The 24,317-nt window shown below is 47.1% G+C and overlaps 1 protein-coding gene across 1 annotated transcript; it reads left to right on the top strand.

Moving 5' to 3' along the window:
• Nucleotides 1–562: 562 nt before the first annotated feature.
• On the top strand, nucleotides 563–17,090 carry LOC125442874 (transcriptional regulator ATRX-like; the record flags this gene model as incomplete). The annotated part of the gene is made up of 8 exons (XM_048514645.1): nucleotides 563–681; nucleotides 1,277–1,454; nucleotides 4,451–4,645; nucleotides 5,677–5,826; nucleotides 7,960–8,079; nucleotides 8,578–8,673; nucleotides 11,302–11,430; nucleotides 14,354–17,090. Coding segments are annotated over 8 exons (1,260 nt in total), but the record flags the coding sequence as incomplete, so codon positions are not given.
• Nucleotides 17,091–24,317: the final 7,227 nt, after the last annotated feature.

The raw sequence follows: 24,317 nt of genomic DNA, 5'->3' as shown, positions 1-24,317 counted from the left end.
ATTCCTTGAAAACCACACTATAAGTCGGCAGCAACTTGATGACACTTTGCACGCATTCATTTAAAAGTACGTGAGGTCCTCAGGCCTTCAGCAGGCGTAAATGGTGGCTGAATTGTACTCGCGCGGTAGCTTTTCTGAATTTTTACTTTATTCTAAACTGGACATTCTAAAAAGATGGACATGAAGGGCATGATTAGCCTTCCAGTCAGATGCGGTATCTCTGCCCACAGTCCCATACAAGGTCTTTTGGGTAAGCAAAATATTTGCGAGGGGGGGAAAAAGAAAGAATCCTTCCTTCTGGAGGAACACACCAAGATGAAAAAATAATGTGTATTTTCTAATTGTGAACACATCGAATTGCCTTTTTTAATACTTTTGACTCTAGTGAAAATGAAACTTTCCCTGGTTTTGTTAAAGTTACTCATTTGAAAAACTGTAAAATGAGTTCAAATGATACATCTGGGCATAGGTCTGATATTACATTTGTATTCAGACTGTGATCTCTGCCTAATTTTATTCCTTCCATTTCCTGTATTTTTGATATATTTTTGATATATTTTGAACACACACAGGTGAAGGAAAGTGGTTCAGAAATATTGATTATTATCGTTTAGACGGTTCTACCACTGCTCAGTCAAGAAAAAAATGGGCTGAAGAATTTAACGATGAAACTAATGTCAGGTATGTTTCTGTATGTAAGCTTTTCAGAAGCCTATAACAGTGCAGATCTTCCAAGACCAGCATTATGTGTGCTCGGCCAGGTTTTCCTGTCAGCAGTCTGGCTGCTGCATTCTGCACCAGCTCCAGTTTGAACTGGAGTAAAAGCTTTTATCTGGCAATCATGGTGAATTCAGATTGCTAGTTAATCAAATGTACCAGATGATGATGGTGATTTTCCTGTTCTTTTAGCTACTTGTATGTTTAGTGTAATAAGTTCCCCAGCCGGGTGATTCCTTTAATGGTGTGTTCGACTAGTTTTACCAAAACTTTTTATTTTCTAGTACATTGCCACCCCAACCGTGGTTTGTTCTCAAACTCAAAGCTGAATCCTGAGATGGGGTGCAGAGGCAATGAGGAAATCCCAGTTGAGCAGTGTTGTTAAAAAGTGCACTGAAAGAGACCAGGATAAGCATTTTCTTTGCACACCTTTTTGCCTCTCTCAGGCTACGGGTGTGACGATCTCCTAAGTTTGGGTGTTCTAAACAGCTGTTCATACACACTGGAATGGTGTAAACAGGATGCAGGAATTTTAAAAAATTACTTCGGTTTTTTGCAGAGGCCGTTTGTTTATCATCTCAACTAAAGCGGGATCCCTTGGAATCAATCTGGTAGCTGCTAATCGAGTAATTATTTTTGATGCCTCGTGGAATCCTTCATATGATATCCAGAGTATCTTCAGAGTTTATCGTTTTGGACAAAACAAACCAGTGTTTGTGTACCGGTTCTTGGCTCAGGTAGGTCGGGACTGAATGTTTTCTTGCCATTCGATTCTAAAGTCTGTTTGGGACCATGGATTCCTCACCCATTTGCCGAGAAAAAAAGAGCCATCCCATATAAGAAGTGTAGTTTAAATGTGATACAAGGCGTGTATCTAATCAGGAGGAACCGGGTTTGATTCCCAGCTCTGCTGCCTGAGCTGTGGAGGCTTATCTGGGGAATTCAGATTAGCCTGTGCACTCCCAGACACGCCAGCTGGGTGACCTTGGGCTAGTCACAGCTTCTCGGAGCTCTCTCAGCCCCACCCACCTCACAGGGTGTTTGTTGTGAGGGGAAAGAGGCAAGATTATCAGCCTTTGAGTCTCCTGCAGGAGAGAAAAGGGGGATATAAATCCAAACTCCTCCTCCTCCTCCTCCTCCTCGTCTTCTTCTTCTTCTTCTTCTTCTTCTTCTTCTTCTTCTTCTTCTTCTTCTTCTTCTTCTTCTTCTTCTTCTTCTTCTTCTTCTTCTTCTTCTTCTTCTTCTTCTTCTTCTTCTTCTTCTTCTTCTTCTGTGCTTTGACATTTTTTCAATCTTTTTTTCCCCCTGGGTCCTAAATCCTGCCCAGCTGCTCATGAAACTGTCGGCCACATCAGCAGTCCAACAAGGGGAACGGTTTAACATGTCTTCTGCATAGATGAATCTCTTCTCCTGTACTAACACATATTGTCCAGAGCAGGGGTCCCCAAACTTTTTAAACAGGGGGCCAGTTCACTGACCCCCAGATTGTTGGAGGGCCGGACTAAAAAAAACTATGAACAAATTCCTATGCACAAATGATTGAAAAATGTTTGATTTCACCTTTCAGCCTTTCTGTCATGGTCTATTTTTAGAACAGTGACCAAAGTATGTCAAAGTATAGGAATTGGGCTCCAAATATTGTTGGGGAGGGCTGTGGAATACCTTCCCCTGTAAAAAAAAAAAGCAGAACTTTCCCAATGAAGCATTCCATCTAACTTAGGATCCAGGTATCTTTACAGGTTCTTTCACACCTAGCAGCCAGCCCGGCTGATTAGCCAGCCCTGTGGCTGATGCCCATGGGAGTGGTGAGGAACAGAAGCCCTGAGGAGCAACACATGGAGTAGCTGAGGAGGGAAGGAGGCCGGAGCAGGCATTTGCACCATGTAAGGTTCCAACTCTGGGTCAGAAAATTCGTGGAGATTTGGGGGTGCCATCATGTAACTGCAATCAACAGCCGTTGGGGCTAGTTCCTCCTCTCCCTCGGGCCCCCACTGCACGTGAATGGAGCCATCGCCGCCATGCCTGGCGGGCCGGATAAATGCCTTCAGGGGGCCACATTTGGCCCCCGGGCCGTAGTTTGGGGACCCCTGGTCCAGAGCAACATGGCAGTCAGCCAAAGCAGGCATTAGGACCCAGGGTAATAGTTCAAAAGTTGCAACCCAGTGACTTCATCCCTGCTCTCAGGGATAGTGGTTGTAATTGTAGTAACAGTGGGTGGCAGTGCATGAGTCTTCCCAGAGGACCAAGAATCAGATGGACCGCTTTCAGTCCTCTAGATTCATATGGGACTGGGCCGGTTGGGAGAGGCTTGCCCAATGCTCTTTGCCACCTGGCAATCTCATTCTTTCTCTCTGTCTCAGAACAACACATCATATTTGTTCCAGGTCGATTCAGATGGGTAGCTGTGTTGGTCTGAAGCAGTAGAAAACAGTTTGAGTCCAGTGACACCTTTTAAGATCAACGGAGTTTATTCTTGGTGTAAGCTTTTGTGTGCATGCTGATACCAAGCCTAGACCAAGAATAAAACCTTGTTGATCTGAAAGGTGCCACTGGACTCAAACTTTGTTTTTTGTCCAGTTAGATGAAGTGGCTAATATTCTTTGATCCTGCAACTCTTCATGAAACTCTCATCTCTGGTGCCTGTATTACTGCCGGGCCCTTAATGATAGACACTCTGTCCTCTGCTAGCCTTACTCCATGCAGGTTTTGTATGTCTTTCCCCTTTGCTGTCATTTGTTCCTCCTCTCCTTATGAAATCTCCTTTACATTAAGTCAGAGCTTTGTTTCCTAATGAGAGCCAGCGTGGTCTAGTGGTTAAAAGCAGGTAGATTCTAACCTGGAGAACTAGGTTTGATTCCCCACTCCTCCACCTGAGTGGCAGAGGCTTATCTGATGAACCAGACGTGTTTCTGCACTCCTACATTCCTGTTGGGCACCCTTGGGCCAATCACAGTTCTTCAGAACTCTCTCAGCCCTACCTGCCTCACAAGGTGTCTGTTGTGGGGAGAGGAAGGGACAGGAGCTTGTAAGCCACCTTGAACCTCCTTACAGGAGAGAAAGGTGGAGTATAAGTCCAAACTCTTCTAACAGTTGTTGCTGAACTCTTTATTCCAAATGCTCACAGTTGTTTTTCTGACAATTTTACTTCATCATCTCAAACCCATTAAACCTTGGATCATGTGATGCAGTTTTACTGCCAATATGGTACAAAGTGAATGCCCTACCTCCACCTGTCCAGGCCCTGCGGGACCTTGGCGAATTCCGCAGGGCCTGCAAGACAGAGCTATTCCACCGGGCTTTTGGAGGGGCCGGCCGTGGCCCTACTGCCCCCCACCGAAACCGAAATTAAGGCTGCCGGTTCCCATCTTTTTGTTTCCATCTTTTATTACGGTTGGGCCTGATTTATTGATTCCATCGCGGGCCCTGCCTATTCCCTCCCTTTCTTTTGGCCTTAGATCGGGCGCCGTTTTAAACAACTCCTGTTTTATAAAAACTTTGGTTGTTTTAATTTCTAGCTTTCTGCTGTTTGAAATCGCTGCATCGGTTTTAAAGGATTAATGTTTTCAATGTTTTTGTGTTGTTGACTTGCTGTTCGGTGGAACAGCCATGCTGTGAGCCGCCTCGAGCCCTTCGGGGATGAGGCGGCCTATAAGTTCAATAAATAAATAAATACATTAATAAAATATTTCATACAGACAGTGTGTGTGCGTTCGCGTGTGTGTTTGTTTTAAAGGGAACGATGGAAGACAAGATCTACGACCGTCAAGTAACGAAGCAGTCACTGTCTTTCCGAGTTGTGGATCAGCAGCAGGTTGAGCGCCACTTTACCATGAATGAACTGACGGAACTCTATACTTTTGAGCCAGATTTGTTGGATGATCCGAATTCAGAGAAGAAGAAGAAAAGGGACACACCCATGTTGCCTAAAGTAAGCGTGCACACGCACTTGGTGTCAGCAGTAGTGGAGTTCTTAGCTGTCAGAAGCCGAGAGGGATAAAAATCAAAACCTTCTGTGTGGAAAGAGGGATCCCTTTACCGCAGCTGTCAGCTTGACAGGATCCAACCAGCAAAAATATTAGACTTGCATACTTGTCCATTGTTGTCTATGCCCAAGATCTGAAATTCAGGCTGCTGCTCTTGATCAGTGCTATCCCAGTGCTATCGCAGCTATTAATGCAATGCATGGGCTTCTCAAGCCTTGTGCATTAATACCCATTGTAATATCTCTTGGCATTGATTTCACTAGGCCAGTGGTGGCGAACCTATGGCACTCCAGATATTCATGGACTACAATTCCCATCAGCCCCTGGCCATGCTGGCAAGGGCTGATGGGAATCGTAGTCCATGAACATCTGGAGTGCCATAGGTTTGCCACCACGGCACTAGGCTGACTACTTGCATAAAGATACATGGATACATGGTTTTTTGCCTGTTTTGAGTCTGTTGGTACTGCATTTCATTGTTCCATGAAATTGCCCTGGGGTGTTGCAAGTAATACAGTTATCCAAGTGACCTGACTAGGTGGCGGCAGAGGTGGGATCCAGCAGGTTCTCACAGGTTCCCAAGAGTAGGTTACTAATTATTTGTGTGTGCTGAGAGGGGGTTACTAATGGGTGATTTTGCCACGTGATTTTTGCCTGAGTTACGCCCCTCCTCTCAGCAGTAGCGTGCAGAGCTTGAAGCAGTCTAGCAGGAGGTGCACCTGCGTGCATTTGTTTCCCGCCCAAGGACCGGCACAGCCCCGCCCAGGAATGCCCCGCCCACAGAATGCCTGGCCACGCCCCGCCGTGCCCTGCCCAGCCCCATTGGCGCTACGCCACAGTTTGAATCCCACCACCATGGGAACCTGTTACTAAAATGTTTGGATCCCACCACCGGGTGGTGGTTATGCAGGATTTGATATTTTCTGTTAAGATCATGTATTTCCTTCTTACCAAATGTTTCTGATTCAATTATCAGGACACAATTTTGGCTGAATTGCTTCAAATCCAGAAGGAGCACATAGTGGGCTATCACGAGCACGATTCCCTTCTGGACCACAAAGAAGAAGAAGAATTGACTGAAGAGGAGCGGAAGGCAGCTTGGGCTGAATATGAAGCAGAAAAGAAGGTGGGTCTTCTTCCATCATTTTGCATTTAGGCTTGGGCAGAGATTCTGAACGGCTGCTCACCAGTATTTGTAATGCAAACAGACCCTAATTCTGCATGTGAAATACAGGGAGGGAAATATTTGACTAGCATAAGCTTTGAGTGGGGAGATCTTTTTCTCAGATGGATGCTACCTTGGGATCCAAAAAGGCCTCCGCTACATGTATTATTCTGGAAAGTATTTTCCTTGGAACTCAATAGCTTGAGTGCTGCCCTGTGGCTGGGCTGCTGCTTTTGTTAACACGGGTTAACCAATAAAGTAAGAGAAGCTCAAGAAAGCTCAAGCCGATACAAAATAAAAATCAGTTTGAATTTTATTCAGCCAACTGGGGCAAAAATAGTATCAGAGGAGCCTAGTCAAAATGGCAGTGTGCTCTTACTTTTATAGCATTATAGCAGGTTACATTCAAAATGGCAGAAAAGAATACACCCTAAAATGCCCACATCATCAATCAGTCATACAGAAAGGTGGAGATTTTCCCTTTTCCCAAAACATTTGGGGATGTCTAAGACCCTTATTGGAAGGTGTTGGCACCTGATTCTCTGACGCAAGATGAACTAGAGCAATGATGGCGAACCTTTTTGAGACCGAGTGCCCAAACTGCAACCCAAAACCCACTTATTTATCGCAAAGTGCCAACACGGCAATTTAATCTCAATTCTGAGGTTTCAGTTAAGAAAAAATGGTTGACTCCAAGGTGTTCGTTACTCGGGAGTAAGCTTGGTGGTAGTCGGTGGCTTTGGTTGAAGCAACCGTGCAACTCTTCCAATGGGTGAATCACGACCCTAGGAGGATTTACTCAGAAGCAAGCCCCATTGCCAGCAACCGAGCTTACTCCCAGGTGAAGGACTGCACTTTAGTTCTTCTCATGAAAATCAGTGGGGTTTAACAGCGCTTAACAGGGTTACCTACACTGCTTCCCCAAAACTAGGTTTTAGGTTTAATGCTAATAATGGAGCCCAGCGGCCCAGGCCAGCCTAGATGTGTGGGGGGGGGGATTCCCCCCCCCCCACATGATGAACTCTGTGCGTGCCCACAGACAGGGCTCTGAGTGCCACCTCTGGCACCCGTGCCATAGGTTCGCCATCACTGAACTAGAGCCTATTTCTTTTTATCTCTATTGCCTTTTGTTGCCCTTCTTCCTAGACAAAGAGCCTAAACATTTTCATGTTTCTTTCTTCTGTCTCCTAGAAGAAGGGCAAATTCAAGGTATCTAGTCGAGAACAGTGAGACCTTAAAACCGTTGAGTTTGCACATTCTGTATAACTCTGAACAAGGGGCATTCTGTTGGACTATCAAGCTTGCCTAGTAACAGGAAAAGAATAGATTCTCAAGCCTGCATCTTTACTTTAGTCAGCTACATTATGGTTGCCAACTCCCCTTTACAGAAAGAAAGTAATGGGGGGCAAGAAGAATACCTTTGCTTTTTCACAGAGTATATCCTCCTTATGCCCTCTGCGCCTGCACTTTCTGCCAAGGCAAGGTCTGCCCCAGCTTGGCTTTTTCAGATTTTACACTGTGGGCCTTAGACCAGGGGTAGGGAACCTGCGGCTCTCCAGATGTTCAGGAACTACAATTCCCATCAATTGGCCATGCTGATAGAGGCTGATGGGAATTGTAGTTCCTGAACATCTGGAGAGCCACAGGTTCCCTACCCCTGCCTTAGACTGTCCTCTGTTGGACTAGTCTAGGACCGCTTATCTGAGATGTATCTGATATGTAGGTTTGGAATATGCTGCCGCAGGAGGTGGTGATGGCCACTAACCTGGATAGCTTTAAAAGGGGCGTGGACAGATTTATGAAGTCCATCTATGGCTACCAATCTTGATCCTCCTTGATCTGAGATTGCAGATGCCTTAGCAGACCAGGTGCTTGGGAGCAGCAGCAGCAGCAGCAGAAGGCCATTGTGTTCACATCTTGTACGTGAGCTCCCAAAGGCACCTGGTGGGCCACTGCAAGTAGCAGAGTGCTGGACTAGATGGGCTGTGGTCTGATCCAGCAGGCTCTTTCTGATGTTCTTATGTACATTTTCTTAGTGTTGACCAAGCTGTGCCTGGTGCTCTAAATTCTGAAAAGGCTGTCTTTGTTTTCTAGGGCCTGACCATGCGTTTCAACATGCCAGTTGGAGCAAATATGTTCCAAACCAACTCTCATACCCCATATATTCCTTTCAATCTGACTGCCTTGTCTGCAATGAGCAACCAGCAACTGGAAGTAAGTGGTTAAGTCCCAAGTATCACAGCACATATCTTGGGTGCCCATGTTGTTTCCTCTCAGCAGTAAGAGCAATAAGAGTAGCAGTCAGAGTAGCCTTTCAATTAAACATCAGAGACTCTGTGTAGAAATGTAGAATTGTTTTTAAGAGAATATGATTTCTTGTTCTGTTAAAAATGGTTGTAAGACCTGTGGCATAAATTGCACATACATGGCATACTTCAAAAGTTAGTTGCAATACCATTACTATTTAATCGTTTTGGAAAAAGTTAATCTGTTACGCTCCTTGCCAAACAAACACCACAGGAACAGTGTTGTTTTCCAACTAAAATACTACTAATTTCAGTCATGTGCCCCAATATTTTGCAATGAGACCATGTGTGAATTTCCCCTCTCTGTTTCACTGCATACGAAGCCTGGCATCTGGCTGGTTGCAGGTGGAACTCATGGGCTACTCAGTTAGTTGTTGCTGTTAATCACTTTCAAACTTCCCTCCAGGATCTCATTAATCAAGGCAGAGAGAAAGTTGTGGAAGCCACAAACAACGTCACTGGAGCAAGAATCCAGCCTCTCGAAGACATAATTGCCTCAATAGTAAGTAGACAAAAGGGGTAAGGGGATGGGTAAAAGAGGGACAGGAAGCATTTTTTGCTCTGGGGTTGCATCAAGGATAGGCCGGTGACCCCAAGAGCAACTTATTTTGTCTCATTTTTACGAAACAAGACTAAAATCCGAATACATTATTGAATGAGAAATGGAATGTGAGTCAGCGAATCCCTCCCAACCAATAGGGGCTCCAGACATTTCCAACTGTAGAAGTGACTCTGGTGAGCCTATTCCTGCCTGCCTCCCCCACCCCCACCCCGACCCAGGAATAAGCCAGGGGTGGCAAGACAAGGGCTAAAAGCTGGCCTCCCTGCATGCCAGGCGAAGCTCTTCAGAATACCCCAGCCTCCTCCTACCCACCCGGAACAAGTGCTCACCCTCCCCAAAAGCATCAGCATAAGCATTTTATTGTCCTTGTGCACGCACAACGAAATTTACAGCAGCATTCCTCGATGCACACAATTCCAGACTCATGCCCCATCCTCCCTTTCCCCTTCCTCCGCCCATCCCTACACAGCCCCAAACACATCAACACGAAGCCGCGGAGTTCAGCATCGCCACAGCTCTAGAGTAGAAGCTGTCTCTGAGCCTCTTTGTCCTAGTTTTGATAGACCTGTATCGTCTGCCGGAGGGTAACAGTTCAAAAAGAGAGTGTGCTGGATGAGACGGGTCTCTCGGAATATTTTGGGCTTTCTTTAGGCTTCGGGAATTATAGAGTTCTTCCAAGGAGGAGAGAGGGCAGCCGGTAATCCTCTGTGCAGTAGTGACCACCCTTCGGAGCGCCTTCCTATCTGCCACTGTGCAACTGGAGAACCATACACAGATGCAGTAGGTTAAGACACTCTCTGTAGCACAGTGGTAAAAGGACACCAGGAGTTTTCCATCCAGTTGTTGTTTCCTTAAAAGTCTCAGATAGTTCAGTCTTTGAAAAAGCCCTCCAGAATCCCCAGCATCCCCTACCTCCCAAAAAATGAGCCCAGTGAGGCAAAGTCTTTCTAATCCCCCGTGTGCACTCCCCCCACTCCAAAGAATGAGCAGACAAAAAAAAGAAGTAGCATTTACCAACAAGCTTCTCAACGGTTGCCAACGGCAGCTGCTCTCAAGGTCCAGCCTTCATCCTTAGTGAGTCTGCCAACTTACCAGCGAGCCAGTGAGTCTGCAAACTTACTTCTCTTCAGCAGTATTAAAATGTGCAAAAATGTGCAAATGTACCGTCATGTGTATTCAGAGCTCACCTTGCCAACCTCCAGGTGGGGCCTGGACGCCACTTTGCCAGGTAGATACATTTAACCTCCCATTCTGGGCCCCTAAAGTGCCAATTGTCCATGGACCATGACAAGGAAGTTACCTCAGTTGGCTCACAGACCTGTATAGCCCTCTCAAGGGTTGGATCTAGGCCAGTGATGGCAAACCTTTTCTAGACCGAGTGCCCAAATTGCAACCCAAAACCCACTTATTTATTGCAAAGTGCCAACACGGCAATTTAACCTGAATACTGAGGTTTTAGTTTAGAAAAAACGGTCCGAGGTGCGTGTTACTCAGGAGTAAGCTTGGTGGTAGTCTGTGACTTTGCTTTGAAGCGACCGTGCAACTCTTCCAATGGGTGAATCACAACCCTAGGAGGGTTTACTCAGAAACAAGCCCCATTGCCAGCAACTGAGCTTACTCCCAGGTAAAGGATCGTGCTTTAGTTCTTCGCATGAAAATCAGTGGGGTTTAAAAGGGCTTAACAGGGTTACCTACACTGCTTCCCCAAAACTAGGTCTTAGGTTTAATGCTAATAATGCTAATAATCAATTAGCTAATTCTAATAATAATGCTAATAATCAAGCCCAGTGGCCCAAGCCATCCTAGATGTGTGTGGGGGGGGCACTCTGTTTGCGTGTGCCCACAGAGAGGGCTCTGAGTGCCACCTCTGGCCCCCTTGCCATAGGTTCGCCACCACTGATCTAGGCCCTGGGCCACATGTTTGACACCCTAGAACATCACTTTAAGTTCAGGACAGGTGCTTTTCTCTCAGCACTTTCCAGAGTCCTTGTCCCCAGTTTGTAGTAAATGCTTTTTGACTTCACCCCACCCTCTTTTTTCCCATGATAAAAGGACAAGGTTAGAGAAACGTACAGCTGACCAATGAAAAGAAACTACACGAAGTGGTGACTTAATCAGAAAGTCATTGTTTCTCTGGTCAGTTCTATGATAGTTTATCTGGTTTGTACACACTGATCTGCCTTCCTGCTAGGGCCCTGGAATAGACCAAAGCCGGCTCTCACCTGCTTTCCATCTTGTCTTTGTCAGGGATCTCCTTCTCCCTGCCCCTCGTCCTTAGAAAGCCCTTCTGCGCCCCAGGAAGCAATACTAGCTTCATGACTACACTGATTCCAGAAACATGGCAGTTATCCCAGTATAAGCCCCGTGTGCATTTGAGCCATTGGGATCCCTGAATAGGGATCTGCTTTGGAGGAGGCAGAATTTGTGTGATCAGTGTCTGGGCGCAGCAAACGAGGCCTTGGGATGTTGCGTCAGGAAGATTCCAACACAGTTGCTGCTTTCTCATGGCAGCCTCTCAAAATGAGCCCCTGGGGGACTCACCAACCTTTGTGGTGTTCTCCTTTGCAGTGGAAGGAGAACCTCACCCTCACGGAGTCCCAGGTGCAGGCCTTAGCCCTCAGCCGACAGGCAAGCCAGGAGTTTGATGTGAAGCGCCGGGAAGCCATCTACAACGACGTTCTGACCAAGCAACAGATGGTAAGAACCCAAGCGCCACTTAGTTGGGGCTCAGCAAGAGTAAGTGGGTACAGGACCCTAGAGGTTTGTTTGAGGAGAACACTGCCATGTGTGTGGAGTATCTTTTCTGCATGGTGGGAATCCTTTCCTCATATTATTTCCTGCATTCTTACAAGTAAAAATATTCACAATTGTTTGTGGAGTGGATCCGGAGGAGAGGCAGTTGCTTGGGCCACCCACTTTGCCAAAGGCTAGATTTGAAGGCGGGCTTTGCAGCTTGTGCTTGGAAGCCCTTGGCTGCCCCAGGGCATGATGGGAGCTGCAGATTTCTCACCAGCCGTGCAGGCCATGATGGGAGCTGTAGATTTCTCACCAGCCATGCAGACCCGTGCAGGTCTGTGACAGCCCAGTGGCTAAATTGAACAGTCCTCCTGGTCCTCAGGGGCTTCTTTGAAGTTCAGTGGAGAGCAGAGCCACTAGAAATGCTTGTCCAGTGAGAGCAGGTTTGTGTACCGCAGCCTTTAAGGTGATGAGCCAGATGGCGCCCAGATCCCATCTCCCCTGAGTCCTGTAACTGCAGGGAAAGTGGGAGAGAGAGCCCTTGACCCCCCCCCCCCCCCCGCCCGCCCATCTGCAGGCTAGGGAATTTTTTCCAGGCTGCTGCAAGGACTTAAGATGGGTTCCTTTCATACCATGGAAGCTCAGTATGAATGCTAAGAATTACGTTTGCGGCTGGAATGATGTGCTGATCAACAGCTTGGAATCGTTTTTAAAATAATCCTAGTTCTGACTTTGGGCAGTCCAGCTGCCTTGATGCAGACCTCACTTGGCCTCCCTTCAACCACGGCTCAGGTACCCATTGCTTTAATTAACTGTTCACATTGGCAGACAGAAGCCCCGGCCTCCCATTGCGTCACCCTTTTCCAGAATGATCGTACCTGGGTCCCCAGATGGAACAGCATTCTTAATCAGTATTCTTTTCGAGTTGACTCCCAGGAGAGCTCTTGGTCAGCTCCAAATTCTTCTGATGCCTGGATTGGTCGACGAACAATAATTGGCTCCAGATTCTCTCCCTGGTACAAATGGTTCAAAGTGGATCACAATAGAACCCATTCGTTTTCCAACATCAGGTTTTTTACAACCAAGATCGGCCTATACAGCTGTTTGTTTTCAGACCGTGCAGTTTGCCATATTAACAGGATTCGACTGATGCAAACAGGTTGCTCGGCATATTTCTGACTGTGCTGTGGCAGAGAGGTTGAGGATCTTCGCTATGTGCCGTATTGTCCTCTATATCAGGAATCCATATAAAAATTTCTGGCGACCTGAATGTGTGCACAGCCGAGGAGAAAAGAATAGCCTTTCTTGTGGATTTAGACCCAACATTACATACGTGACAGCCCTGTGTGCTTAGGCTGCCAAGAAAATACATGCCGAAGTGGTGTCTGAAACTTAACATCTACAGTATTTAATTCTTCCTTTGTTTTGAAGTTTCATTAGCTATGTAATAGCATTTGGCCACATGCAAATAAAATTTTACTACTAGTAGTTATGCTACTAGGATGACAGCAGATGAGGAAAAACATGGATCTGTGTGCCATTCTCTGTTATCTTGATCTGTAATTTGCAATTGCTGCACGGCACAGGTGTCATGCTGGCAGGGGATGATAGGAACTGTAGTCCATAACATCTGAAGGGCCGCGGGTTTGACACCTGTGCTGTATGGGTTTGGGGAAGGGGGTGGGATAGACTTGAATGTACAGGTCAATCTAACCCAGGAGTAGGGAACCTGCGGCTCTCCAGATGTTCAGGAACTACAATTCCCATCAGCCTCTGTCAGGGGCTGATGGGAATTGTAGTTCCTGAACATCTGGAGAGCCGCAGGTTCCCTACCCCTGATCTAAACTGTAGTTCAGCCATTCTCAACCAGGGTTCCCTGGTACCCTGGGGTGCCATGAGCATGTCCCAGGGGTACCGCGGCAACACTACCCCCCCCCCCCCACACTCATTTTTGTGGTGTCTCCCACCGGCGCCAGCAAGGACATGGAGCTGGCCCATGGGGCAGGGCCAGCCACAAGGTCAGCAACCACCACCACCCCCAGTGCTACCCTTCACCCTGGGAGGGGAAGTTGGGGGGTATGGCAAGCAGGGGCAATGGGAGGGGAAGGTGGAGGGTGGCGGCAGGGGTACCATGAGATATGAAGAGTGAGGTCAAGGGTACCCTGACCTCGAAAAGGTTGGGAAACACTGCTGTAGTTCTTAAGTAAGCTTTCTTCAAAGAAATCATGTTTCTTCAGAAATGGATTAATGTGTTTGTGAACAACATGGCGTAAGGCAGAACTTGAGTAGCCCCTTCCTGACTTTCTTGGTATTTTTTCCCATATCTTTTCCTTGCTGGCCAAAGAGGTTGTCCTGGAAAGCTCCATGTTGACACCAAGGAATTAACTTCTCTGAGCGTGCCTGTTAGAGGCCTGCAGAGTCTCATGGTTTCACGTTGTATCGCGAAACCTGAAACTTTCCGAGGAGGCGTTCTATCAAGCGGGGGGGGGGGGGGGGAGGGGTTTTCTCCTTTGGTGTTTGCCACAAAATGTGTGTTTGGCTGTTCCCATCAGACTTTCCGAAGGGGTGGCAAATGGCACTGGGGGAAAAAAATGCTGTAACTGATCTAGGGGAGCAATTTCACACTGGAGCGCCTGTCTCCATGGCAACTGAGATAAATGCTGCCTGCAGCACAATGGGCAAGTCATTAGGATCCCATGGTCCGAAGTTGTTTTTCCTAACTGGTTTCTCCAGTCACCAGCTCCCAGATGCCGCCACATTAACGACGGTGATAGCCGTGCAGCCCGTATCAAGTGTAGGGTTGAAATCGATTTGTCAGGGCTGCTGCAGGAGGCCTCGCGGAGCCGGGTCGCGCCCTTCTAACAGCTCTCCTTTCCCTCGACAGTTGATCAGTTGTGTTCAGCGGATCCTGATGAACAGGAGGCTTCAGCAACAGTACAATCAGCAGCAGCAGTTGACTTACCAGCAGGCAGCCATGAGCCACCTGATGATGCCGAAGCCGCCGGGCTTGATGATGAACCCTTCCAACTTCCAGCAGATAGACATGAGAGGAATGTACCAGTCCCTGGCTAACACCATGCACCCACCACCCCTGCAGCGTGCGCCTTCCCCCATGAGCGGCAAAGCTCCAGGACCGTCCCAGGGGAAATCCATGTGATTTTGCACTAAGCGTTCAAAGGATTGTTAAAATCAGAGAAAGAGAGAGAAGGGTTTTTTTATTTTTGTAGGAATCAATGGCTTAACAGAACTCAACTGTATAAATAGTTCGGGGTGATTTCCCTCCCTCCCTTTAGTCGCCCTGTTGCGTTTTCTAGCGTTTCCATTTTGTTTTGATAAATCTGGAAGTTTCCCCCAATTACTCGCCAGCGCTGTTGCCTAAAATCTTCTTACCTGTGTTGAGTACAGGAGATATCCAGTTGTTTTCAATGAAAACAGGTCCTTCCAGAACACTGGGGGGGCTGCGCAGATTTCCTGTCTAAACTCCTCCGCTTGCTGCTGGCATCCATTAAAGCAGCCGTCCAACAGGAGAAGCTTGGGGAAGTTAACACAGATCTGTATATTTTGGTCGTCACACACAAACGTACGCAGCTGAGTTCTTGATTAAAGTTGATTCCTCAAATGATGGATTTTTGTATATTCCCCACTTTTTGAAGGAACAGGTAAGACAGAATGGACACTGGGGTTTATTCTACTCTATCGTCTGCATCGGAAGAACCACACAGGGCTGCAAATGCTCTTGAGGGAGAATTGAGTGCAATATGCTTAAATACTGCTCTGGAACTTTTTTGAGTCCTTCAGTTTTCTGGAGACTGTGTCTGCAGCCTTAAATACTGGCTCGAGGGGGTTCAGTTATCTTCTCCAGCCTCCCGCCACTTCTTATTTCATCTTTTGTGACGGCATACTCTCCAGTAACCGTACATTTGCAGGCTTGGCTCCTTCCTGGTTTCTTTCGTCCTGCCCTGATTCTGATGCAAAGCACATTCGTGTTAACTCCTTTATACTGGTGCTAGCGTCTCATTATGTTGCCGGCGGTAGGGTGGCGGGCGAAGAGAGAGGGATTTCTGGTACTTTGGGGGACAAAGATGGTGGCTGTGGATGGGACCAGTTCCACCGTCAGAAAGGCTTTCTCAGCTCCCAAAGGAAGGCGCTCGCAATTGCTGCCAGAATTGTGAAATAATTTCTTTTATAAATAACTATCTCTGATTACCCAGTGAATTCTTTCCCCCTCCTATTTTTCATTCTTTCCAGAATAAGAAGTTAAGGAAACTTGATTTCTCTTTCCTTTTGCTTCGTCTGTAGAGAAGGAAGAAATGTCTGATTAGCGATCCTCCATTGACAGCTACTGTACAACATTCGAATGGGAATCGTTATCCATTTTCTGTGCTTGTGTAGATCCCCGTTGGCAACACTAGGAATTTTCCTTGAACTAGACCGGTTTCTTTTTCCAAATGGAGGATTTTTATTTTTCTGGAATGTGGACTTGAGATTGAATGACAGGCACATTAGTTGTAGGAGTAAAGTAACAGAGTGGGAACGCGGAGAGTCCAAGAAAGTTGGATGGAGGAGCTGACTCAAGAGTTGCCGGTGTGTAGTGTGAAATTGTGGGCTTTGTAATCGTTCTTGAAGACTTGGTCTTGGTCTGGGTACGTTGGTTGGCCCCCCAGCCTGGCCGTTTTGAGTGCCTGGCGATCTGATTCAGTTCCATTTTGCTAATTGGGTGGGGAGGGGCCAGACCCCAAAGTTGTTGTGTTCATTTCAGCAGGAATTAAAATAAAGACTTCTTGAGTTAAATGTAGCTGTCCAGGGCATTCCTGTGTTCTCTGAGTAATACCTACACATACCAGTTAAATCTGGAAATTTTCAAGGGGCATTTTTTTTACAAACAGCTTGAGAGACATAAATGTGGAAGTTTTAGGCAACACTTCGAAGGCACATTTTTTTTACCACGGACATCAACCCGGACAACATATATGACAGCGTCTCAGAGACAAGAAGCAGTAAAGTAAAAACATTGGACCACTTTTGCGTATATATTTTTCACTTGGCATTATAGCTGCATAATATGTGCTTTTGAGTATAACATCAAGCTTTAACCAATATTTAAAGAGAGAAATTGAAATCAAATAAAAAGCTCATTTTTATATTTGTTCTAGATGTTTTAACTAGTTGAAATGGCTTATATAATAAAATGTTGCTTGTAATACAGTTTTGCCTGCTAAAATCTCCACATTTTGTAACTTGTCTATTTCTTTGGATGTGAAAGCGTTCTTGCTTAGTATTGTGATACTGTACATGTTTTTGTCCCAGTTGTATAGTAACGTTTCAGTCCATTGACCAGCTTTGGCTGCTGAAATCATACAGCTGTGAAGACTTGGCCTTTGTTTCTGTTAGACGGCTTTCAGTTATGTATTAAATATCATAAAAGTACCGTAGAAGAGATGTAACTTCCTATAAGGCTGTTTTGTAAGATATATATTAAGGACTGGAGGTGTGTTTTTAAAGAGAAGCATTCAAGTATGACAATATGCTATCTGTGTTTTCACCATGCAAAGTGCTGTTTGGTAGTTGAAACTTAAAAACTATTTAATATCTCATTTAATAAAGTGACCAAAATACATCAATGTCCCTGGTGCAAATTTCCTGATATGGTAGGCTGGGCTCTGGCAAAGGGCAGCGTGCAGTTCTGAGCGGTTTCTGGATGTGGCTCAGTGTTACCATGCTCACGAATCCCTTATGAGCTCTTCAGCACTTAATGTTTGCGATTTTAAATATCGGCCTTTATTTCCTGCTTCATCTTGTGCACATCATAGCCAAGCATACCTTCAGTTTTCCCAGCTCAATTTCTCCACCCCCCCCCCCCACACACACACATATACAGGCACAACCCCCCCCCACACACACACACACATACACGCACAACGAGTAGTTGGCCAAAGCCACTCCGTGGCATTTCTGCTGGAGGAAACTTGGCCATGCTTAACTTAGCATTAGATCATCGAGTGAAAGGTATCAGAGATCACCAATAAAAATCATGTGTCAGGAAAGATGATGGGATATGCCAAAATGTGTAACTGGTGGGGCCCCATCTCACATATCCAGCTGCAGAGGAGACCTTTGCCTGCAGTGTGTCTGGTCACAACAGCTTGTATACTTGCACCATGGGGAAGATGTTCCTGTGTAGCATAAATGTGTCTGGAAGAGCCTCAGCTTTATTAATTCCAGCACTAACATTTTTAAGTTTTAGGAATTACTCTGACGTAGGAACTGTGTTATCCTGCATTCCCCAAGACTGGGAGCGGATTTTATATATTTTACCAAAAGCCTGAAGTATAGACACAGCATATGACAGGGGTGGCGAAGCTATGGCACGGGTGCCAGCGGTGGCACTCAGAGCCCTCTCTGTGGGCACGCGCGAACAGAGTTTGTCGTGGGGGGTGCTGGAAAACCCCACTGATTTTCATGGGAAAAACTAAAGCATGATCCTTTACCTGGGAGTAAGCTCAGTGGCTGGCAATGGGGCTTGCTTCTGAGTAAACCCTCCTAGGGTTGTGATTCATCCATTCGAAGCGTTGCACGGTTGCTTCACCAAGCTTACTCCCAAGTAACGCGCCTCGGAGCCTCTTTCTAAACGAAAACCTCAGTATTCAGGTTAAATTGCCGTGTTGGCACTTTGCGATAAATAAGTGGGTTTTGGGTTGCCATTTGGGCACTCGGTCTCAAAAAGGTTCGCCATCACTGGCATATGAGGTGCAAAGGTACAGTATTATTTGGTTTATAAGAGATGGTGCAAATTCAACCAGATTTCTTTGTACTTGGGTGGAATTCCAGTCCTCCACACTTCAGGATCAATGTCTTGTTAGGATGAATGCTGAGTAAAAGCAGTACTGTTACCCAAAATGGTGGGACGCAATGACCCTTTTTGGTTGGGGAAATTAGCTATAGAGCACAAGGTCGCTTAGCATTGCTTGAGGAGCATTGGGTAACTTGATCACTATATATATGTATATTGCCTATGTATACGGGCTTCAGCTCACCGTAAGAAACCAGCAGAGAAAATAGATTTCTTTTTCAATGGTTTTTATTGGGAACATAACAAACGGAATAAAATAAATTCTCAGTTACTGGGATAAAAACACATGCATTCGAGGTTTCCTAGGATATAATTTAGAGGTGAAAGGTTGGTTTTGGATATAAAGAGAGAAGGGATGGGATATCAAAGATTATATTACGTCTTGTGGATGTCCAGGAAACAGAGACCTAATGGCTAGGCTCTGGATGATCTGTGCATATGGAACAATATCATGGACCACCGTGATGGAGTAATAATATTGAACAACTGACTGGGGTCTGAGACATGCTTTTTATACGGAAAAGCATGTCTTGGGGCCAAGGAAATCCTTGAACAAAGGATTCTTCCCACTGTTCCAAGGTGAGGTAATGGTCTTGAGTAACAGACCATTGAGCTGATGGCTGACCCATTATCTTTGATGGGTTTTTGCCAGGTGTGGGACAATACAGGTAATGACTCTTAATGGCCATTACAACATCAGATGGTCACAAGGGGGTGAGTTAGAGCAGTGGGGGCAAACCTATGGCACAGGTGCCAGAGGTGGCACTCAGAGCCCTCGCTGTGGGCACACGCAAACAGAGTCCCCCCCGCACACACACACATCTAGGCTGGCCTGGGCTCTATTATTAGCATTAAACCTAAGACCTCGTTTTGGGGAAGCAGTGTAGGTAACCTTGTTAAGCGCTGTTAAACCCCACTGATTTTCATGCAAAGAACTAAAGCGCGAATCCTTTACCTGGAAGTGAGCTCGGTTGCTGGCAATGGGGCTTGCTTCTGAGGAAACCCTCCTAGGGTTGTGATTCACCCATTGGAGGAGTTGCACGGTCGCTTCAAAGCAAAGCCACCAGCTACCACCAAGCTTACTTCCGAGTAACGCGCGCCTCGGAGCCAACCGTTTTTTCTAAACTAAAACCTCAGTATTCAGGTTAAACAGCCATGTTGGCACTTTGCGATAAACAAGTGGGTTTTGGGTTGCAATTTGGGCACTCGGTCTTAAAAAGGTTCGCCATCACTGAGTTAGAGGAAAGGTGAGACAAAAGAGAACTGGGTTCGCCCAGGTGTGCTATTGTCCATATTCAAATGCTGCTTCCTGAGTACGGGCCAGGCATTAAGTTGTGGGGGGGGGGGGGGAGGAGTCCTTGAGGCAATCTTGTCAGAAACAGTCCCAATATGGAGTTTCTGAAACAGACTCCTACGTTTCAGGGTGCTGTTTTGCCAGGTCTGCCAGGGCAGCATTCCAGGAGAAAGACCACTCTCCCTCCGCACTGATGCAGGTCTTAGGTTGGCTACAGTACTGACTTTGTGAACTGGTCCAGAAAGGCAATTTCATAACTCTGCCCCCCCCCCTCGTCTCCCCACCCCAAGTTAATGCTCCTGAGGCTCTGTGGTGTAAAAGATGTTTTGTCTGGGCAAGGTTGCCGAGAGAGAAGTGTTCACTTTTAGCTTTCCTGATAAAGCTGAACTGTAACAAATACCGTGTTTCCCCGAATATAAGACAGTGTCTTATATTAATTTTTGCTCCCAAAGATGCTCTGTGTCTTATTTTCAGGGGATGTCTTATATTTCTGTATTCTGTTCGTCAGGCATGCTTCCAAACAAAAACTCTGCTACGTCTTACTTTTGGGGGATGCCTTATATTTCGCACTTCAGCAAAACCTCTACTACGTCTTATTTTCAGGGGATGTCTTATATTCGGGGAAACAGGGTAACATTTGGGCAAAATTCAGTTTCATGTTACACTTCAGGCTGTTGGAAATGGGAGGAGGAGGAGGAGGAGGAGGAGGAGGGGAGGAGGAGTTTGGATTTATATCCCCCTTTCTCTCCTGCAGGAGACTCAAAGGGGCTGACAATCTCCTTGCCCTTCCCCCTCACAACAAACACCCTGTGAGGTAGGTGGGGCTGAGAGAGCTCCGAGAAGCTGGGACTAGCCCAAGGTCACCCAGCTGGCGTGTGTGGGAGTGCACAGGCTAGTCTGAATTCTACATCTATTAAGCAGGCATTCAACAGGTACCGTTTCCCCGAAAATAAGACATCCCCTGACAATAAGATGTAGTAGAGGTTTTGCGGAAGTACTAAATATAAAGCATCCCCCGAAAGTAAGACGTAGCAGAGTTTTTGTTTGGAAGCATGCCCAACGAACAGAACACAGGAAAATAAGACATCCCCTGAAAATAAGACATAGCGCATCTTTGGGAGCAAAAATTAATATAAGACACTGTCTGCTTCATAAATGCTTTGATGTTAAAAATCACCTTTTATGTATGGAGGCAGAAAGGTCCCTCATCCCCTGGCTGGAGATCCGGTAACCCAGAAAGCCCAGCCGCTCCTTATGAAAGTCACATTTGGAAAGTTTCACAAACAAGTCATTGTCGAGGAGGCGCCATAGCACAGCCCGCACCTTCTTAACGTGCTCCTCCTCCATCTGGGAGTAAATTAGTACATCGTCCAAATACACACACCCCCCACACACACCTTGGACAGAAAATCTTGGAGAACCTCATTTATCAAACACATGAAAGTCCCGGGAGCCCCGGATAACCCGAATGGGAGGACACGGTAGGCAAACTGGCCCATACTCGTGTTGAAAGCCGTTAGGTGCTCGTACCCCTTGGCGATCCACACTCGACAGTAGGCTTCCCGCAAATCCAACTTAGTGAAAACTTTGCCCGTCCCCAGACAACTCAGTAAGTCCTTGATTAGGGGCAACGGATATTTGTTGCACGCAGAGACTGCATTCAGTCCCCGATAGTCAGTACGCAGCCGAAGGGAGCCTTCCTTCTTCTGCACGAACAGTACGGGCGCGGCAAAATCACTGGTTACCCTTTTTATGAAACCTCATTTCAAGTTTTTGTCCAAAAACTCCTGAAGTGCCTGGGCTTCCGACAGGCTCATGGGGTAGAGACGGCTTTTCAGGAGCTTAGCGCCAGGCAGTAGTTTGATCTTACAGTCAGTCTTACGGTAGGGTGGCAGCTTGTCACACTTCGTTTCCTCGAACACTCTTCGAAGGTCCCAGTAGGGCTGAGGGATGGCCAAGACGTCCAGTGTGCTCCCAGCCACCTCGTGGGAGTCCCCCACCTGCAGCAGCAGTGGACCGGACATATGGTCGCCGCAAGGGGGGGTCCAATAAATCGGATAGAGTTGGAGGACCAGGAGATATTGGGGTCGTGGTCCCGTAGCCAAGGCACTCCTAGTATCAGGGAATATTTGGCCACCTCGGCGATGATGAACTGCCGCTCTTCCCAGTGCCCCCCCATTGGATAAGGACGGGTTCCGTTTGATGCGTGGCGGGGGGCCCCCAATCTACCCCCATCCATCTGCTCGAACAGGATGGGGCAGTGTAGGGGGACCTGCTGCAGCCCCAATTGGTCCACTAGGGACGGCTGCATTAGACAGCAGGTGCACCCCGAGTCAATGAGTGCCTGCGTCTGCACACTAGTCTCACAAGTCTGATTTGACACAGTCACAGGAAGAAGGAACGGGCTGTTGGTTCCACTCTCCCTCAGTTCCATGCCCTTAGAAGGGACCTGGCATTGGGCGCGCTTCAGGCCAGGTCACTGTCATTTCCCGCCGACTCCTCGCTGGACTCAGGGCCACCCACCTCCTCGGAGGCCGCACTCGCCTCGCATGGTTCCACTTGTAGTCCCGAACCCTTCTTGAACTGGGACTTTCTCTCTGGTCCCTTAGCCGTCCCGGACTTTGCTGCGCTGCTGGCAGGGACTACCGGAGGGTCAGGTTTCTTGCTAGGACACAGTGCCGCTTTGTGCCTCTCTCCGCCACAACTCAGGCAAAGTCCCAGCCATCGCCACTGGGTGTAAAGGGATTCCCCGGCTTCCTTGCCACCGCGAGCTGGAGAGGTGCCCCCCACTGGGGTACAGGGAGAAGCCAGCGGGGGATTGCCCCACTGTTTCAGTAGCTGCACTCTCCGCAGACGGACTTCTGCCTCACCCGCCTGCGTGTACCACCCCACCAGGGAGGTTGGCTCCGTAGTCACCATGGCCCACTGTGCCACCTCAGGGTGAAGCCCCTCTTGGAAGAAGTGAATCTTCACCTCCTCCGGCCAATCCTGGACCACCCCGGCTAGCTGGTGGAACTCCGAGACGTACTCGCTCATGGATCAAGACCCTTGCCTGATTTGCCGCAATCTGGCGTGGGCTTTCTCTTCCTCGAAGGGATCCTCGAACTGCCGCCGCATTGCTAACATGAAGTGGGGGAAGGAACGTAACTCCGGGGCCCGGCCTTTGTAAAGTCCCATGTACCAGCCGGCCGCCGCCCCCTCTAGGATGGCCCCCACCTCATGTACTTGCTCGATCTCATCCTCGTAGTCACCACCGCACCTCATATGCGCTTCAACTTGCACAAGGAAGTAGGGTAGTGTCTCCATCGTCCTGTCGAAATGGGCCTTCAGGCGCCACCGCCGCTGTGGGGGCTGCGGTGGCTGTGACTCAGGCGGCCCCGGTGGCCCATCGTTGGGGGAAGCAGGCACCAGAGGCGGCGGCAGCAGCTGCAGATCCTGGCGATCCTGCTCTGCCGCAGGCCAAGAGGAGTTCCATGTTGAGCCGTAGGAAGTTTATGTCCTGCCACATATCATCTCGCTCCTGCCGCCAGGCCACCATGCCTCGCTCAGGGGCTCATGCGCCTGCCTGGACCTGGACCCACAACCACTCACTTTGCGCCACCGGGTCCCACTCCGAGTAAATGTCCTGGTCCATGGGTTGCGTGAGCCAAGTGGACTCATGCTGCCCAGCCACCTTGGCCCCCCAGCACGGCCATTGAGAGGGGGCCCAAGAGTAGGGCAATCCCATGCTCTCCTAACCGCTGGTGCTTCGCGTGGCACCCAAGTTAGGATTTTGTCGGTCGGGGATGGGAGCATCCTTCTCCTCATCTCCTATGTCCAGGTCGCGGGGCATCTCATCCTTCTCTGGAAATCGCCCCGTCCCCTCATCAGGTTCATTCAAGATAAGATCAAAACACGGATGCAACGTTAATCACTATTTCAAACAACCACAAATCACGTTGCACCTTATTTGCCGATTAGGCACCTTTATATTATTTATCACAAGTTATTTACAACATATATTCTAGCATATAACCATTATACACGCATTTTCTATTTTACAGGAGTAATGTCCTCAGGTGGATCAAACTTAATATATTCAGTTCATTAGTCCCAAATCATATGTGATCCAAATCATTTTCATTTCATTTTAACCTTTAATGGCATACATGTGATCCAAATTGTGTGAACTACAAAGGAAACCTCTCATGCAGGCAGAACAAAATGGAATGCGCTCTCTGGCCGTTTTCGATGCTCTTCTTCAGTGTTCCTTTCTGTGCACAATTATAGACAGTCCGGGACCCATAAGAATGTAATCAATTTTGAATAAACCTATATTTAACCTTATATGGTCTTTTTCTCCACATTTTTTAACTATTATAAATGAATTTTACATTTTTCCATTTCATCATGCATTGTAAATATTTTAACAAATGAAATTTTTATCACAATACTTAATATTAGCGTATAAACTATTATTCAATTAATATTTTAAATTCATATTTATATCATATTTATTACTTTTATCTGTAATCATATAGTTTTCATTCATAAATCCCTCTCTGTTCCCTATGCACTGATGACTCATGCTCAATGAAGCTATACTTATATCATACGGTGTATCACAGGTGCTTCATGTTCCCCACTAATCATCTCATCACTTTCTTTAGGGGATACATGAACATGTGAAGCCAGCACAATGCTACCTTAATTTACTTAAAGTGA

Source organism: Sphaerodactylus townsendi, linkage group LG13 (genome assembly GCF_021028975.2).
Source record: "Sphaerodactylus townsendi isolate TG3544 linkage group LG13, MPM_Stown_v2.3, whole genome shotgun sequence".
NCBI classification, from domain to species: domain Eukaryota; kingdom Metazoa; phylum Chordata; class Lepidosauria; order Squamata; family Sphaerodactylidae; genus Sphaerodactylus; species Sphaerodactylus townsendi.
Note: the sequence above shows the minus strand (reverse complement) of the source record. Positions and strands in the feature narration are given on the sequence as shown.